The sequence below is a fragment of the Schistocerca serialis genome, chromosome 7 (assembly GCF_023864345.2).
Source record: "Schistocerca serialis cubense isolate TAMUIC-IGC-003099 chromosome 7, iqSchSeri2.2, whole genome shotgun sequence".
Lineage (NCBI taxonomy): Eukaryota > Metazoa > Arthropoda > Insecta > Orthoptera > Acrididae > Schistocerca > Schistocerca serialis.
In genome coordinates, this window is record NC_064644.1 from 530,772,396 (window position 1) to 530,789,980 (window position 17,585).

General features: G+C 42.7%; 1 protein-coding gene across 3 annotated transcripts in view; it reads right to left on the bottom strand.

Moving 5' to 3' along the window:
* LOC126412638 (uncharacterized) overlaps positions 1–17,585 on the bottom strand; it is a 96,030-nt gene that overhangs the window by 68,441 nt on the left and 10,004 nt on the right. For all 3 annotated transcript variants that reach the window (XM_050082318.1, XM_050082317.1, XM_050082319.1), the window contains exons 4-5: positions 1,948–2,028; positions 1,736–1,807 (exon numbers count right to left, since the gene is read on the bottom strand). In XM_050082318.1, the coding sequence (XP_049938275.1) occupies positions 1,736–1,807; positions 1,948–2,028 (153 nt within the window). The remainder of the gene's footprint in view (positions 1–1,735; positions 1,808–1,947; positions 2,029–17,585) is intronic.

The window sequence follows — 17,585 nt, forward strand, 5'->3', positions numbered from 1 at the left end:
CCTCCTGAGATAATCGGTAATTTGGGAAGGTAGCAGCTCAAGCAATCATCCTTCCCTGGACCTGGCCTGTGCCAGGGGGGTATGTGCGAACCCTACCTGTTGACCCGGGGCTGGAAATTACGCATTACCCAGTCACCTATTACACATCAGACACACGAGCCGGCCTTCAGGAGAGGACAGGAAGGAAGAAGAAAAAGAGAAACTCCAGATTCTGAAGCAGAGGAAGGTTAGGAGAAGGTGAATGAAGAAATAAAAAAGGAACAGCGGAGAATATTCTGATATTGACTACCGAAAATGCAGAATACATTTCCAAAAACAGCTCAGACATGTTCTCCAAGGGAGGGGAAAAAGAACAGCAAGAGCGTGCAGCATAGAAGGGAAAAGATGCTGCAAAGACTGGGGCCCTGTGGTAGCTCAGCACGAACGAGCCAAAGAGCGGCGAGCCCCCTGAGGGAGGTGTTTTAGTGCTAGTTGCATTTACACAATAGCTTGACGTCTTTTTAGGATTCATAAACATTTTATTTTATCTGTTTTTACTTTTCCGTTGTTATATCACGTACTGACATATTCTAGTCCTTCATCACAAATTTTCATCTCCCATAACAATCTGAATAATTTCTTTTATCTCAAATATACATTTCTTCAATCTCTTCATCATCGAGGAGCTAGTTGGCACATAAACTTGTACTATTAAGGTGGGTGTGGGTTTCATGTTTATCTTGGTTACAATAACACATTCACTATGTTGTTCATATTAAACAACTTCTGCATTATCCCTATTTGCTTTTATATTTATAACCCTGAATGCACCTGACCACAAGTACAGCTCCCGTTGCCACAGAACTTCACTAATTCCCACTATATCTAATGTCAACCTATTCATTTCCCTTTTTCAGTTTTCTACTTTACCTGCCCAATTAAGGGAACTAACATTCTGACACGTAGAAGGCCAATATTGTTTCTCCTGATGAGTACATTCTCCTGAATAGTCCCCTCCTGGAGATCCAAATAGGGGACTGTTTCAGCTCCAGAATATTTTATCTGAAAGGGTGCCATCATCATACAGTAGAGCTGCATGCCCTAAGGAAAAGTAATGTTGCAGTTTCCCCTTGCTTTCAGCCATTTGCAGTACAAGCACAGCAAGGCCGTTTTGGTCAATGTTAGAAGGCTGGATCAGTCAATCATCCTGACTGGTGACCCCATTTAGGAACCACACAGTTGTCTATTCTCTCAACATATACCCCTCTGATGTGGTTGCACCTATGGTACAGTTATCTGTATCACTGAGGGACACAAACCATCCTACCAACTGTAAGTTCTGGAGGTGGTATGCCATTGCCTTGCTCCGATCTTTGAACTGACTTACCCAGCCAGATTAGGGGACCCTACAGTTTAATGTATACTCTGAATCATGGTGCAACTTGGCCTTTTTTACAACAAAACATTGCCAGAGGTAAAAGAAGTGACAGATAAAAATCATAGGACTGACAGGAGGATCTAAGCCAAGACCTTTCAATTTGCAGTCTGGCATTTTACCACTGAGCTGTTATTTTCATATAAGCTACGAAAAATGCATGGGGGTTCCACTATTAACCTAAACTTTTAATAACTTATTAGAATTGCTTTGTCTTTGTAATGAAAAGGAAAAAGTTGTTTGAAAATAAATTATGGCTGCTGAAGGGTGAATCACAACACTCTGTCATGCGGAGCACTGCATGTATCCTCCATCTCATACCTGGTGTGCTGTGTAGCAACTCTTGCTGCCATGACATGGCATCTACTTCCTCCACCGTCACAATGACAGGCCCTGCAAATAAATTTGAAATCAGGATGTAGACATAGTACACTGGAACACAAAAGTATCATTGTGCACATATGGATGTAGAGAATAGTCACACTGCATTGCCATGCAGTGCACTACATGGAATTCACCATCTCATCTCATACCTGGTGTGATGTGCTGTACTTCTTGCTTCCATGTTGTGCCACTGTCTTCCATCACAGTAACATCATACATACTCTTGGGCTCTGCAAATAAATTTCAAATCAGAGTTCAGATAATACTGACAGGTACTGAACTGACATTGTACATATATACTCATGTTGATCTAATCTCCACAGAGCTGAGCACATGAACAATTGGTTTAATATTACCACCAACTGACTGCAAATTTGTCATGCCAACTCTTTACACAGAAGCATTCCTAAGATATTGCAGCTTTCTCCTGCATCAGGGAGAGCATAACAATTTTGGTTTCTTTGTAGAAAATAGCCCCTTTTGCAGCACAAGTTCTTTTGTGGTTCCTCTTTGGGCTAGTGAGGGTACTACCACCATGGATTTGAAAGGCAGCTATGTTTGCCTTCAATAACGTCACCATTGTTTTGGCTAACTGAATTTCACTACCTGACATTCCAGTGACATTTTCAGAAAACACTGAAATACTCTTTTCTCCTCATCTGACAGTCTAGCTGGCATGCTGGAGTTAGCATTTCCACTTCACCCAAAATTTCTCCCCTCTCTTCAACTACTGATCTGTCTACAGCATCAATAACAACCATATCTGAAAGATTTAGGTATTTGCAAGGGAATTTCAACCATGCCTTCCATTCAGGAAACAATGTGTATGTACTGACACATACAGGTAAATATCTTTTATAAGTTATAGTAACATTCCACAGAATCCTCACACAAACTGAATTTAAGTAAATCTAGGGTCATTTTTATATGTAAAGTATGGGGCTAGGTTCTCATTACTCACACATCAAGCTTAAAACAGCAAAGTTTCTAAATAGGCTCTGGATCATCTACATCTCATGGTGCTATAGTCAGTTCAGTTTCTGTGACTGATTACCTTGTATGCAAATCCTTTGTAGCTGAAGCGTTCTCGATAGGTGCGTAACATTCATTTGAAGTGCCACACTGGCTTGCAAAGAAATGTTTAATTGTTGGCTGTCTAGTCCTCTTTGCCCAGTTGATTATACAACTCTTTGTAACATTAAGAGAATGTTCAACTTCCCTCTTCAGTATTGTACATTTGACTTCTTCAGGATCATATTCTTTAAAAATTGTCATTGCCATGTCAATCACTCTGGAGGTCTCAGGCATTTTCTTCATTGTCCGGTCTCTAATAAGCTGAATTTCCTCAACTTCTGTTCCTTCTTCAGTACTGAAAATGATCAAATCTTTGTTGCTCAGGTCCTCAGAAGGACATGGGTTAATTCAATCAGCAATGCCATGTCACACTTTCTCTTGTTACAATGCTGATATCACTGATCACTTCATCTTCTTGCACTGACACAGCTTTGGGCCACAGTTTCATCCACACATCATCCATATATTTTGCAGGGTTGTCAATCTATACATCTCTAATAACACCACTCACCTTAAAATTAGACTGTCACCTGAAAAACTTGATAGTTTGTCATTGGAATCACATTTTCTATGAGATTGGAGAATAATTTATACATTCACCTTTCTCATAGTGATCCAACCCTTTTAACTTTATTTCTAATGAATATGACCTTTGTACATGCTTCTTTCCCTCAATAGGCACACTATTTCCTTTTACCCAACATTTTAAATATAGCCCCTTTAAGTGCAACTCCACACTCTGCTGACCTGAACTGACGATTCACATCAAGGCAAACATGACAGACGATGTGTGTTGATGTGCACTAATGCATTACTGTTTCTGCATAACGTTGACAGGTGCAGCACTGGACTGAGAAACTAAAAATCGCACTAATGCAAACACATTGATAACTAATCTGCATAAATATGGTCTGCCTCCATTCAATTTATTGCTGCAATCAATACGTAACAAAGGATACCAATGAATGCATGTCTTACCGTCACTGCACACTAATAAGTACTGAACTGTCAGTTATTTTCCTTTACAACATAAACTTCAGGTGCTTTTGAGGATGGTACTTACCAACCACTGTCTACCTTAGTAATGAGGTCCATACTTACAAAGTAGGAAAGTGTAGCCCATCTACAGAGGACACCAGACATAGAACACAAGTGTGACCAATTCTTGGGAAGTGCTAGAGTGTTCGGGATCTCTACTATGTTGAATTAAAGGAAAACATTACAGCAATTCAGATGCATATCAGACCCGAATCTCTACTGACATATAGAATATTCAAATAACTTATGTGATTGCAGCCACGTGATATCGACGATAACTGCCAATATTTCAATAGGAACACGTACTGCCATTTTCAAGGCATAACTGCAGCAAGTATGCACTTGCTGCAGATATCCCTTGAAAATGGCAGTGTGTGTTCCTGTCAAAATATCGTTGAATGTCAACGACACCACCCGGCTGCATTCCTGTAAGTTATATGAATACAGAGACATGCTGCTACAGTTGTTTCTGATAGGTTCGAATAGCATGCAAGCATTAAAGAAATGATTCGCAGAAGGAAGATAATGCCATCTTAATTTGCAAAACACTACTGAGAAGAATTTATTAAGAACTGGCATTTGCATCTGACTGCAGAATGATTCTACAGCTATCAACCTGTAATGACCTTAAGGACAAGAAAGAGAAATTATGGCTCATATGAAGGCATAAGGGGTCATTTTTCCCTTCACTCTGCTTGCAAGCGGAACGGGAATGGGAATGACTGGAAGAGGTACAAGGAATGCCCCATGCACAGTGGATGGTGCTTTGCAAAGCATGTATGCAGATGTTGAAATGATGAAAGCAAGTGGAAAGCATTGCCCCACATCACTTAGTACTAGTAATGTCATAGCTTTAGAATCAAACCAGTTGCAAACATGAGACCCATCATTACAAACACAATTATTTCCTTATTTTGCTAATATTTCCCATGGTGCATTGCTCATTATAACTAACACAGAATCTTCACTTCTCAATTCTGAATGCATGTATTGGTCATTTCATGTGACTCATATGTTTTGTAACCAAGCTCTTTCCCTGATCTCATAGCTGAAATATCTGACTGAAGCTAGGTTATAAGTAGCCACAAAGTTATGCATGTCCTACATCATTATGAGATCTTCTCTCTCCAAAATTTGAATCCCACACTATTCCTTGTATTTTGTCAAGAACAGGAGGAAATGGGATTCCTACAGAAATACCTGTCACTATGCTATTCTGTTCTTCTTCTGTCAGCCACAGACTACTAACTCTAGATCATGGTTAACACGGGTGGACACAAAACTGACTTGGCGCATTCCTTCCTTGTAAAGGACTTTTATCTCTGCAAACACTTTCTAATCTTCTTGTTACTACCTGTCAATTTTAGATGTCTGCTCCCTTCACATTTAGACATAGCAATTGAGCTATCATCAACAACTTAGTGCCACAGGGTTTGACAAATTTGGAGTCTGTAGTACCTTCCATTTTGTCTTTCCCCTTCACAAATTTGCGTTCCCTGGATAACTCCAAATCTTTAGTTTTCACACTTACTGGAAGTGATCCAGCCATACATTTCAGTACCAGCTTCAGATGTAGGTGACAAACTTCAATCTTGTCAGTTGCATTATTCCAGAAAATTTTGTTGGTGACATTTTAACCCTGTAAGTGATACTGGTAAATGTGCATACCAGTGGTAACCAATTAAAATTACAAAGTGTAAATGTTTTTCACCTGATTCATCAATATGAATGTTTACCAATTCATTCCTCATGTAGATCTAAAATGCCTAATTAATAGAGCAGGTTTATTCATTGCTATTCCCAAAGAGTGCACGCTGCCATGTATTTCATCGTTATACTTAGAGAGAGAGCGAGATGGTAGGAACTAAAAGATTATTGTTTGTAACAGGAGATATAATATAGTTCAGCTGTTGTGAGTGCTCTTTGGAAACATGCCACCTTTGGTTCTTGTGATAATTTTACACATCTCCCAATTCCATGCTTAAAAAGCACTCATTTTCATTTTTAACTGCACAACAAAATATGATAAACCAAACTGTAAAGCAGGGACCACAGAACATGCACTATGTGGAATGGAGCAAAGAATCCATGCAGTTCATAGATAGTCCTGAATGTTCTGGTTAGCTTTCTGGTGATGCAGCTGCCACTTGATAGGTGTCAAGGCCAGGAACAGACAGTTGGGGGGAGGGATTTTCAGGACTTGTTCCAGGAGAAATGCTGTCCCTAATGATAGTTGGGATTGGGTGCCCTGTAGCATTCTGCCTAAGCACACACAATAACACACTGTCAGTGATGTTTTCATACAGGCAGTTAAGAAGTGAGTCACAAACATCAAAACACAGTTGAAAAACAGTTTTAACTGACAAATTTCCATGCTTTTCGTTTGCTAAAGTATCATTAGCTACAATTTGTTCTTTGAATGTTTACAGATGTTTGCATCAGACAATTTTATAGCCTATTATAATACTTTTTTTCCCACAGTCCAATTCCTTCCACAGTCCAATTCCTTCCACAGTCCAATTCCTTCCACAGTCCAATTCCTTCCACAGTCCAATTCCTTCCACAGTCCAATTCCTTCCACAGTCCAATTCCTTCCACAGTCCAATTCCTTCCACAGTCCAATTCCTTCCACAGTCCAATTCCTTCCACAGTCCAATTCCTTCCACAGTCCAATTCCTTCCACAGTCCAATCTAAGCACTGTCACAAATGATGATGAAATGAGGACAACACAAACACCTAGGCCCCGGGCAGAGAAAACCCCCCAACCCAGCCAGGAATCGAACCGGGACCCTGTGATTCAGAGGTAGCAATGCTAGCCACTAGACCACGAGCTGTGGACCCCAAAGCTATGAAAACTTTGCACTTCGAGACAGAATTTTCTTTCTGATGTTAGAAGGGTTCTGAAGATGGTGCGCACAGACCTAACAGATTAAGGAGTGTGGAAGTTATTTCCAAAATGAATAATGCAGGGAGGCCAGAAATTTCGGTTTACTGTACAGTGCAAGTCTAGGCCTGAACACTTCCAAGTATTTGTAGGCACCCCTTTAAAACCCTTAAACTTCACTGTTTCTCTTCGAAACTTAATCCCTGAGTTTGCATTCACATCCTGCATCAAACAAGAGACTTGCTCTCTGAGAGGGCAATAAGGTTGAGCAAGGAAGCACTGGCATCTGGATACATTGCCAGAATCATTTGGGCCTCAAAGCAGGTCTTAGTACCAGGAAGGCAAGTGGCAAGTGATATCGCCTTCAAATTGTCTCCCACTTAAGCGGCCACTACAGACAGTAAGAGTGTTGGTTATCTTACATCTTATCCAGCATGTATAATTGGTGGTCAGCAATTACCTGTATTTATTACAGGTGTGAGTACACAGGTATATTTGTTCCTGCATAGATTTTATGGTGAAGGGCAACTAATGTAAACACAGTCATGCAACTGCAACACACTAGGGAAAAAATGTGGGCCCTTTACAAGATGGGGCAAATTGTGAGAAAGCACTGCGCATTGACAGTGTTGCCAGCACTTTGAACTGACAAGCTACAATATTCAACAAAAGTGCAGTGTTTCAATCAATGAAGGCAAATATTTCCAAAGAAGTTGTACCTTTCATTATGGCAACATTAGAAAAACTGATACATAATGAGAGCCGTATCGGCACCATCATCTTCAGAAAGTCTGGTGAATGAGGAAAGTCTCTTGCATGGCAAGAATATTGGTACCAGAAGAGTTCACACTCATGTTTAAAATCCTGAAGGATCTTAGGTAATGGGAAATGCCATGCGGCTCTCGGCACTATGAAGGGAAAAGAAATCCTCGTCTGAGAAAAGAACCCCTTCAGAGTGAGGTCGCAGAAAGCCAATGATGTTTACAGCATTTAACATCCCACATATCGTCAACCATGCAAACAATATTCATACCTAATGGCACCATGATCAGGGCTGGAGATATCCAATGGTGGGCACAGCATGAGGCTACAAAGCATATTCGAACTGCTTAGTCAACAAGTAACTTACGACGGTGTTAGCAGTGTTAATACAAAGCAGAGAAATGGTAATGATAAAAAAACTAACATTGCATTATATTAGTATCAACAGTTGTCGTTGTTGGCATTTCATCAGAAAGGAATCCAAGGAATTTTGCAAAGTGAGAAAGAAGTGGCAGATGAAATATTAGCGTTTCTCCAGGATGAGTCAGTAAAATGTATGGTGTCGTATACACTCGACTGTGCGGACAATATACATGAGGAGTATAATAATGATGATGATGATATATGCTTAAAAAGTGGAAGTTATACTGAAACAAGTGTTGAGTAACATACACTCCTGGAAATGGAAAAAAGAACACATTGACACCGGTGTGTCAGACCGACCATACTTGCTCCGGACACTGCGAGAGGGCTGTACAAGCAATGATCACACGCACAGCACAGCGGACACACCAGGAACCGCGGTGTTGGCCGTCGAATGGCGCTAGCTGCGCAGCATTTGTGCACCGCCACCGTCAGTGTCAGCCAGTTTGCCGTGGCATACGGAGCTCCATCGCAGTCTTTAACACTGGTAGCATGCCGCGACAGCGTGGACGTGAACCGTATGTGCAGTTGACGGACTTTGAGCGAGGGCGTATAGTGGGCATGCGGGAGGCCGGGTGGACGTACCGCCGAATTGCTCAACACGTGGGGCGTGAGGTCTCCACAGTACATCGATGTTGTCGCCAGTGGTCGGCGGAAGGTGCACGTGCCCGTCGACCTGGGACCGGACCGCAGCGACGCACGGATGCACGCCAAGACCGTAGGATCCTACGCAGTGCCGTAGGGGACCGCACCGCCACTTCCCAGCAAATTAGGGACACTGTTGCTCCTGGGGTATCGGCGAGGACCATTCGCAACCGTCTCCATGAAGCTGGGCTACGGTCCCGCACACCGTTAGGCCGTCTTCCGCTCACGCCCCAACATCGTGCAGCCCACCTCCAGTGGTGTCGCGACAGGCGTGAATGGAGGGACGAATGGAGACGTGTCGTCTTCAGTGATGAGAGTCGCTTCTGCCTTGGTGCCAATGATGGTCGTATGCGTGTTTGGCGCCGTGCAGGTGAGCGCCACAATCAGGACTGCATACGACCGAGGCACACAGGGCCAACACCCGGCATCATGGTGTGGGGAGCGATCTCCTACACTGGCCGTACACCACTGGTGATCGTCGAGGGGACACTGAATAGTGCACGGTACATCCAAACCGTCATCGAACCCATCGTTCTACCATTCCTAGACCGGCAAGGGAACTTGCTGTTCCAACAGGACAATGCACGTCCGCATGTATCCCATGCCACCCAACGTGCTCTAGAAGGTGTAAGTCAACTACCCTGGCCAGCAAAATCTCCGGATCTGTCCCCCATTGAGCATGTTAGGGACTGGATGAAGCGTCGTCTCACGCGGTCTGCACGTCCAGCACGAACGCTGGTCCAACTGAGGCGCCAGGTGGAAATGGCATGGCAAGCCGTTCCACAGGACTACATCCAGCATCTCTACGATCGTCTCCATGGGAGAATAGCAGCCTGCATTGCTGCGAAAGGTGGATATACACTGTACTAGTGCCGACATTGTGCATGCTCTGTTGCCTGTGTCTATGTGCCTGTGGTTCTGTCAGTGTGATCATGTGATGTATCTGACCCCAGGAATGTGTCAATAGAGTTTCCCCTTCCTGGGACAATGAATTCACGGTGTTCTTATTTCAATTTCCAGGAGTGTAGTTCATCATCCTTGTCAGACAGGGAGCTACAAATCCCATCTTCAGTGAAACGTACTAAAGGACAATCATTGGCCAAGGAGCGGGTACTAAACTTAAGTATGTACGTGGAAGATCATCTGCAGCGAATAAAAAAACAATCGTGAACAGATTTCGAATAAGTCCACAGCAATATGATCATGTAGTGAATAGGAAAAACTACGGATATTCAAAGGAGGACAAGGCACATTTGTTACAAAAACTTGTGCTTGCGTGTTTCAAGGATGATCAATACAGTTTTCAGGATGTGCATGATAGTGACCTACTACATTAAGCACACCAAATAGTGTACGGCAGATTACAGGCACTTCCAGGCAAGCAGTGGATGGTTGCACAACTTAAAACAGCGCTACTAAACTGGAAGACTTAAGATAACAAAATTTCAAATGCAGCATCAACTTGACAATGCACAGGAAACTGAGAAATTGGGCTGAACATTTGTAGATGGGATTAGAGGTCATCAGCAGCAGCTGGCCAAGACACAAGTAGCCACAGAGAAGTAAAATATTTTCTGACATTTTACAAATTCCTAAACAGGAGCAAGTTGTATAGTTTCATCTCTGTGCTTTGTTAGTTCAGTTTTTTGAATCTCTACGTGTTAACTTAATTTATTCGACACAATTCTTGCATTTTCCTTTGTGTCTACACAACACTAGCGCAGCACGCGTCAATTGCCCTTGTTTGTTTAGTGTAGTTGTCCACAGTCTTAGTATGAATAGGGGCTGTGTGCGGATATGAGCCGAGTTGGTGACATTTCGCTCTCAGCTGCAGAGCTGTGATGGCTTTGGTTACACAGCTTGAAACTGCAGTGGATTGGCATCACTAATGATGGCCGGCTGTGCAGATCCAATGGACATCCAGCATGTCTGAGTTCATCGATTGGCCTGCACCAGTGACCAGCCAAGTTACTGCTCACCCATGGTCAAATTGGATGACACCTCGGGGCATGGCAGGCAGTGAAAGATTTCCCATGGGGTCGCACATAAGGCCTCTCCATTTAGTCTGACAAACACATTCTATGTGCTGTCTGTGGCTGGCACTATTGCTCAGCCAGATGCCGTCACCTGACCTGCTTCAGAAGAAACCTCTCGGCCTGCAAGATCAGGGCAATCACAGAGGATGTAATTATTGGTAGTTGGGAGCTCCAATGTTAGGTGTGTTATGGATCCCCTTAGGGAAATGGCTGTGACAGAGGGGGATGAAAACCAATGTGCACTCCGTGTGCATACTGGATGGAGTCATTCCAGACGTGCAGGGTGCAGCCAACTGCTGGTGGTGGCTGATGTCGCTACCAGTGATGCGTATCACTTTGGATTACAAAAGATTCTCTCTAATTTCAAGCGGCTAAAAGAAGTGGTACATGCTGCCAGTCTTGCTTGCAAGGGGAAAGCAGAGTTCACCATCTGCAGCATGGCTGACAGGATCGATTGCAGACCTTTGGTACAGAGCCAAGCGGAGTGTCTGAATCACAGGCTCAGACAGTTCTGTGACTGTAAAGGCTGCATTTTCCTCGACTTGTGCCAGAGTGTGGTTGGGTTTCGGGTTCTGCTGAATAGGTCAAGAGTCCACTACATGTAGGAGGCGGCTATATGGGTAGCAGGGGCTGGACTGGATAATTTTTTAGGATAGAGGGTCTCGGGAGGGGGGGGGGGGGGGGGGGGGAGGGGCTTCAGCTTCAAAGGGTGCAGGTCGAACATAGGAAGAACACAGATACAGGAACCATCGGAATAACAGCTGTAAATTGTTGTAGCTGTATTGGGGAAGTACCAGAGTTCCAAGCGCTAATAGAAAGCACTGATGCTCAAATCGTTGTGGCCACTGAAAGCTTGACTAAAGCCGGAGATAAATTCAGTAGAAAATTTTGCTAAGAACCCAACGGTGTTCCGAAAGGTTATGCTAAACACAGTTGGCGATGGCGTGTTTGTTGCTGTTAGAAGTAGTTTATCTTGTAGCAAAACTAGTACAGGCAGAGGTCATTCTTGGCAACTGGAATAAAATAATAATTGGATCCATTTACCAATCTCCCAACTCAGATGATACAATCCCCCAAAGGTTCAAAGTAAACTTGAGTTCAATTTTGAACAGGTACCCAACTCATAACTCTACAATTAGTGGTGACTATAATTTATCCTTGATATGTTTGTGAAAATACATGTTTAAACCCGGAGGTACGTATAAAACATCATCCGAAATTGTGCTACTCAGTCTCTGAAAATTATTTCGAGCAGTTAGTTCATGAGCCCTTGCAAATAGTAAATGGTTGTGAAAACACACTTGACCTCTTAGCAACATATAAGCCTGGGCTAATAGAGAGCATCAAAATGGATACAAGGATTAGTGAACACAGGGTAGTCATTTCGAGATTTGTAACCACCAAAACCTCCAAAAATAAACAAAAATGTTGTTGTTGTTGTTGTTGTTGTCTTCAGTCCTGAGACTGGTTTGATGCAGCTCTCCATGCTTCTCTATCCTGTGAAAACTACTTCATCTCCGAGTACCTACTGCAGCCTACGTCCTTCTGAATCTGCTTAGTGTATTCATCTCTTGGTCTCCCTCTATGGTTTTTACTCTCCACGCTGCGCTCCAGTACCAAATTGGTGATCCCTTGATGCCTCAGAACATGTCCTACCAACCGATCCCTTCTTCTAGTCAAGTTGTGCCACAAACTCCTCTTCTCCCCAATTCTATTCAATACCTCCTCATTAGTTATGTGATCTACCCTTCTATTCTTCAGCATTATTCTGTAGCACCACATTTCGAAACATTCTATTCTCTTCTTGTCCAAAATATTTATCGTCCATGTTTCACTCAAATACATGGCTACACTCCATACAAATACTTTCAGAAACGACTTCCTCACACTTAAATCAATACTCAATGTTAACAAATTTCTCTTCTTCAGAAATGCTTTCCTTGCCATTGCCAGTCTACGTTTTATATCCTCTCTACTTCGATCATCATCAGTTATTTTGCTCCCCAAATAGCAAAACTCCTTTACTACTTTAAGTGTGTCATTTCCTAATCTAATTCCCTCAGCATCACCCGACTTCATTCGACTACATTCCATTATCCTCGTTTTGCTTTTGTTGATGTTCATCTTATATCCTCCTTTCAAGACACTGTCCATTTCGTTCAACTGCTCTTCCAAGTCCTTTGCTGTCTCTGACATAATTACAATGTCATCGGCGAACCTTTAAGTTTTTATTTCTTCTCCATGTATTCTACTACCTACCCCAAACTTTTGTTTTGTTTCCTTTACTGCTTGTTCAATATACAGATTGAATAGCATCGGGGAGAGGCTACAGCCCTGTCTCACTCCCTTCCTAACCACTGCTTCCCTTTCATGCCCCTCAACTCTTACAACTGCCATCTGCTTTCTGTACAAATTGTAAATAGCCTTTCGCTCCCTGTATTTTACCCCTGCCACCTTCAGAATTTGAAAGAGAGTATTCCAGTCAACATTGTCAAAAGCTTTCTCTAAGTCTACAAATGCTAGAAACATAGGTTTGCCTTTCCTTAATCTTTCTTCTAAGATAAGTCATATGGTCAGTACTGCCTCACATGTGCCAACATTTCTACGGAATCCAAACTGATCTTCCCCGAGGTCGGCTTCTACCAGTTTTTCCATTCTTCTGTAAATAATTCGTGTTAGTATTTTGCAGCTATGACGTATTAAACTGATAGTTCGATAATTTTCACATCTGTCAACACCTGCTTTCTTTGGGATTGGAATTATTATATTCTTCTTGAAGTCTGAGGGTATTTTGGCTGTCTCATACATCTTGCTCACCAGATGGTAGAGTTTTGTCAGGACTGGCTCTCCCAATGCCATCAGTAGTTCTAATGGAATGTTGTCTACTCCGGGGGCCTTATTTCAACTCAGGTCTTTCAGTGCACTGTCAAACTCTTCACGCAGTATCATATCTCCCATTTCATCTTCATCTACCTCCTCTTCCATTTCCATAATATTGTCCTGTATAGACCCTCTATATACTTCTTCCACCTTTCTGCTTTCCCTTCTTTGCTTAGAACTGGCCTGCCATCTGAGCTCTTGATATTCATGCAAGTGGTTCTCTTCTCTCCAAAGGTCTCTTTAATTTTCCTGTAGGCAGTATCTATCTTACCCCTCGTGAGATAAGCCTCTACATCCTTACATTCATCCTCTAGGCATCCCTGCTTGGTCATTTTGCACTTCCTGTCGATCTCATTCTTGAGACGTTTGTATTCCTTTTTGCCTTATTCACTTACTGCATTTTTGTATTTTCTCCTTTCATCAATTAAATTCAGTATCTCTTCTGTTACCCAAGGATTTCTACTAGCCCTAGACTTTTTACCTACTTGATCCTCTGCTGCCTTCACTATTTCATTCCCCAAAGCTACCCATTCTTATTCTACTATATTTCTTTCCCCCATTCCTGTAAATTGTTCCCTTATGCTCTCCCTGAAACTCTGTACAACCTCTGGTTCTTTCAGTTTATCCAGGTCCCATCTCCTTAAATTCCCACCTTTTAGCAGTTTCTTCAGTTTTAATCTACAGTTCTTAACCAATAGATTGTGGTCAGAAACCACATCTGCCCCTGGAAATGTCTTAAAATTTAAAATCTGGTTCCTAAATCTCTGTCTTACCATTATATAATCTATCTGAAACATTCTAGTATCGCCAGGCTTGTTCCATGTATACAACCTTCTTTCATGATTCTTGAACCAAGTGTTAGCTATGATTAAGTTATGCTCTGTGCAAAATTCTACCAGACGGCTTCCTCTTTCATTTCTTAGCCCCAATCCATATTCACCTACTACGTTCCCTTCTCTTCCTTTTCCTACTGTCGAATTCCAGTCACCCATGACTATTAAATTTTCGTCTCCTTCACTACCTGAATGATTTCTTTTATCTCATCATACATTTCATCCATTTCTTCATCATCTTGCAGAACTAGTTGGCATATAAACTTGTACTACTGTAGTAGGCATGGTCTTCGTGTTTACCTTGGCTACAATAATGTGTTCACTATACTGTTTGTAGTAGCTTACCCGCACTCCTATTTTTTTTATTCATTATTAAACCTACTCCTGCATTACCCCTATTTGATTTTGTATTTATAACCCTGTATTCACCTGACCAAAAGTCTTGTTCCTCCTGCCACCGAACTTCACTGATTCCACATATATATATATATATATATATATATATATATATATATATATATATATATATATACATATATATATACACATATATATATATATATATATATATATATAGAGAGAGAGAGAGAGAGAGAGAGAGAGAGAGAGAGAGAGAGAGTTATAATAGAGGGAAACATTCCACGTAGGAAAAATATATCTAAAAACAAAGATGATGTGACTTACCAAATGAAAGTGCTGGCAGGTCTACAGACACACAAACAAACACAAACATACACACAAAATTCCAGCTTTCGCAACAAACTGTAGCCTCATCAGGAAAGAGGGAAGGAAAGGGAATGACGAAAGGATGTGGATTTTAAGGGAGAGGGTAAGGAGTCATTCCAATCCCAGGAGCGGGAAGACTTACCTTAGGGGGAAAAAAGGACGGGTATACACTCGGACACACAAACATATCCATCCACACATATACAGACACAAGCAGACATATTTAAAGACAAAGAGTTTGGGCAGAGATGTCAGTCGAGGCAGAAGTGCAGAGGCAAAGATGTTGTTGAATGACAGGTGAGGTATGAGTGGCAGCAACTTGAAATGAGCGGAGATTGAGGCCTGGTGGATAACGGGAAGACAGGATATATGTAAGAACAAGTTCCCATCTCCGGAGTTTGGATAGGTTGGTGTTAGTGGGAAGTATCCAGATAACCCGGACGGTGTAACACTGTGCCAAGATGTGCTGGCCGTGCACCAAGGCATGTTTAGCCACAGGGTGATCCTCATTACCAACAAACACTGTCTGCCTGTGTCCATTCATGCGAATGGACAGTTTGTTGCTGGTCATTCCCACATAGAATGCGTCACAGTGTAGGCAGGTCAGTTGGTAGATCACATGGGTGTTTCACACGTGGCTCTGCCTTTGATCGTGTACACCTTCCGGGTTACAGGACTGGAGCTGGTGGTGGTGGGAGGGTGCATGGGACAAGTTTTACACCGGGGGCGGTTACAAGGGTAGGAGCCAGAGGGTAGGGAAGGTGGTTTGGGGATTTCATTGGGATGAACTAAGAGGTTACGAAGGTTAGGTGGACGGCGGAAAGACACTCTTGGTGGAGTGGGGAGGATTTCATGAAGGATGGATCTCATTTCAGGGCAGGATTTGAGGAAGTCGTATCCCTGCAGGAGAGCCACATTCAGAATTTGATCCAGTCCTGGAAAGTATCCTGTCACAAGTGGGGCACTTTTGTGGTTCTTCTGTGGGAGGTTCTGGGTTTGAGGGGATGAGGAAGTGGCTCTGGTTATTTGCTTCTGTACCAGGTTGGGAGGGTAGTTGTGGGATGTGAAAGCTGTTGTCAGGTTGTTGGTGTAATGGTTCAGGGATTCCGGACTGGAGCAGATTCGTTTGCCACGAAGACCTAGGCTGTAGGGAAGGGACTGTTTGATGTGGAATGGGTGGCAGCTGTCGTAATGGAGGTACTGTTGCTTGTTGGTGGGTTTGATGTGGACGGACATGTGAAGCTGGCCATTGGACAGGTGGAGGTCAACATCAAGGAAAGTGGCATGGGATTTGGAGTAGGACCAGGTGAATCTGATGGAACCAAAGGAGTTGAGGTTGGAGAGGAAATCCTGGAGTTCTTCTTCACTGTGAGTCCAGATCATGAAGATGTCATCAATAAATCTGTACCAAACTTTGGGTTGGCAGACTTGGGTAACCAAGAAGGCTTCCTCTAAGCGACCCATGAATAGGTTGGCGTATGAAGGGGCCATCCTGGTACCCACGGCTGTTCCCTTTAATTATTGGTATGTCTGGCCTTCAAAAGTGAAGAAGTTGTGGGTCAGGATGAAGCTGGCTAAGATAATGAGGAAAGAGGTTTTAGGTAGGGTGGAAGGTGATCGGTGTGAAAGGAAGTGCTCCATCGCAGCGAGGACACAAATATCCCGCACGTCCAGGGCCCCTTCGTACGCCAACCTATTCATGGGTCGCTTAGAGGAAGCCAAAAAAGTACGTACTCAAAAAAAGTAAATAAAAAGTAACTTGTCGTCTTCCTGAGAGACAATCTCCAGTCCTTCCAAATTAACAATGTAAGTGAGAACCAAATGTGGCTTGAAATCAAAGCAACAGTATCTACAGCAATGAGAGTTTTATACCAAATAAATTAACAAACGATGAAGCTGAACCCCTTGGTGCACAAAATGGATCAGAGCACTGGTGCAGAAACAACAAAGAAAGCATGCCAAATTGAAATGGGTGCAAAATCTCTGAGATTGGCGATCTTTTAAGAAGCTAGAAATTTACTATGGACTTCAAGGCGAGATAGTTTCCACAATGAACCTTTATCTTGAAACCTGGCAGAATATCTAAAGAGGTTCCAGACGTATGGAAAGTATGCTATTGGTAAGACAACCAATGCCTTCTCTGCACGATAGAAATGGAAATACTAATGACGACAGTGCTGCCAAAGCAGAGTTACTAAACACAGCCATCATTGGCAGAACACTTAGAAAATGTAACAGATCTACTAAAGAGACTGCCAACACCACACTTGTCCGTTCTCTTTTGGAGTTTCAGAGTACTGCGGCACAGTCTGCGATCTTTACTAGATAGGATTAGCAGAGTACATCGAGAATGTTCAAAGAAAAGAACCATGTTCTGTACTATTGAGAAAAGGGGGGGGGGGGGGATGTCACTGACATGATACAGGATTACAGGATTTGAGATGGACACCAAAGCAACAAAGGTGGTTTTCGTTGTGAAATCTCC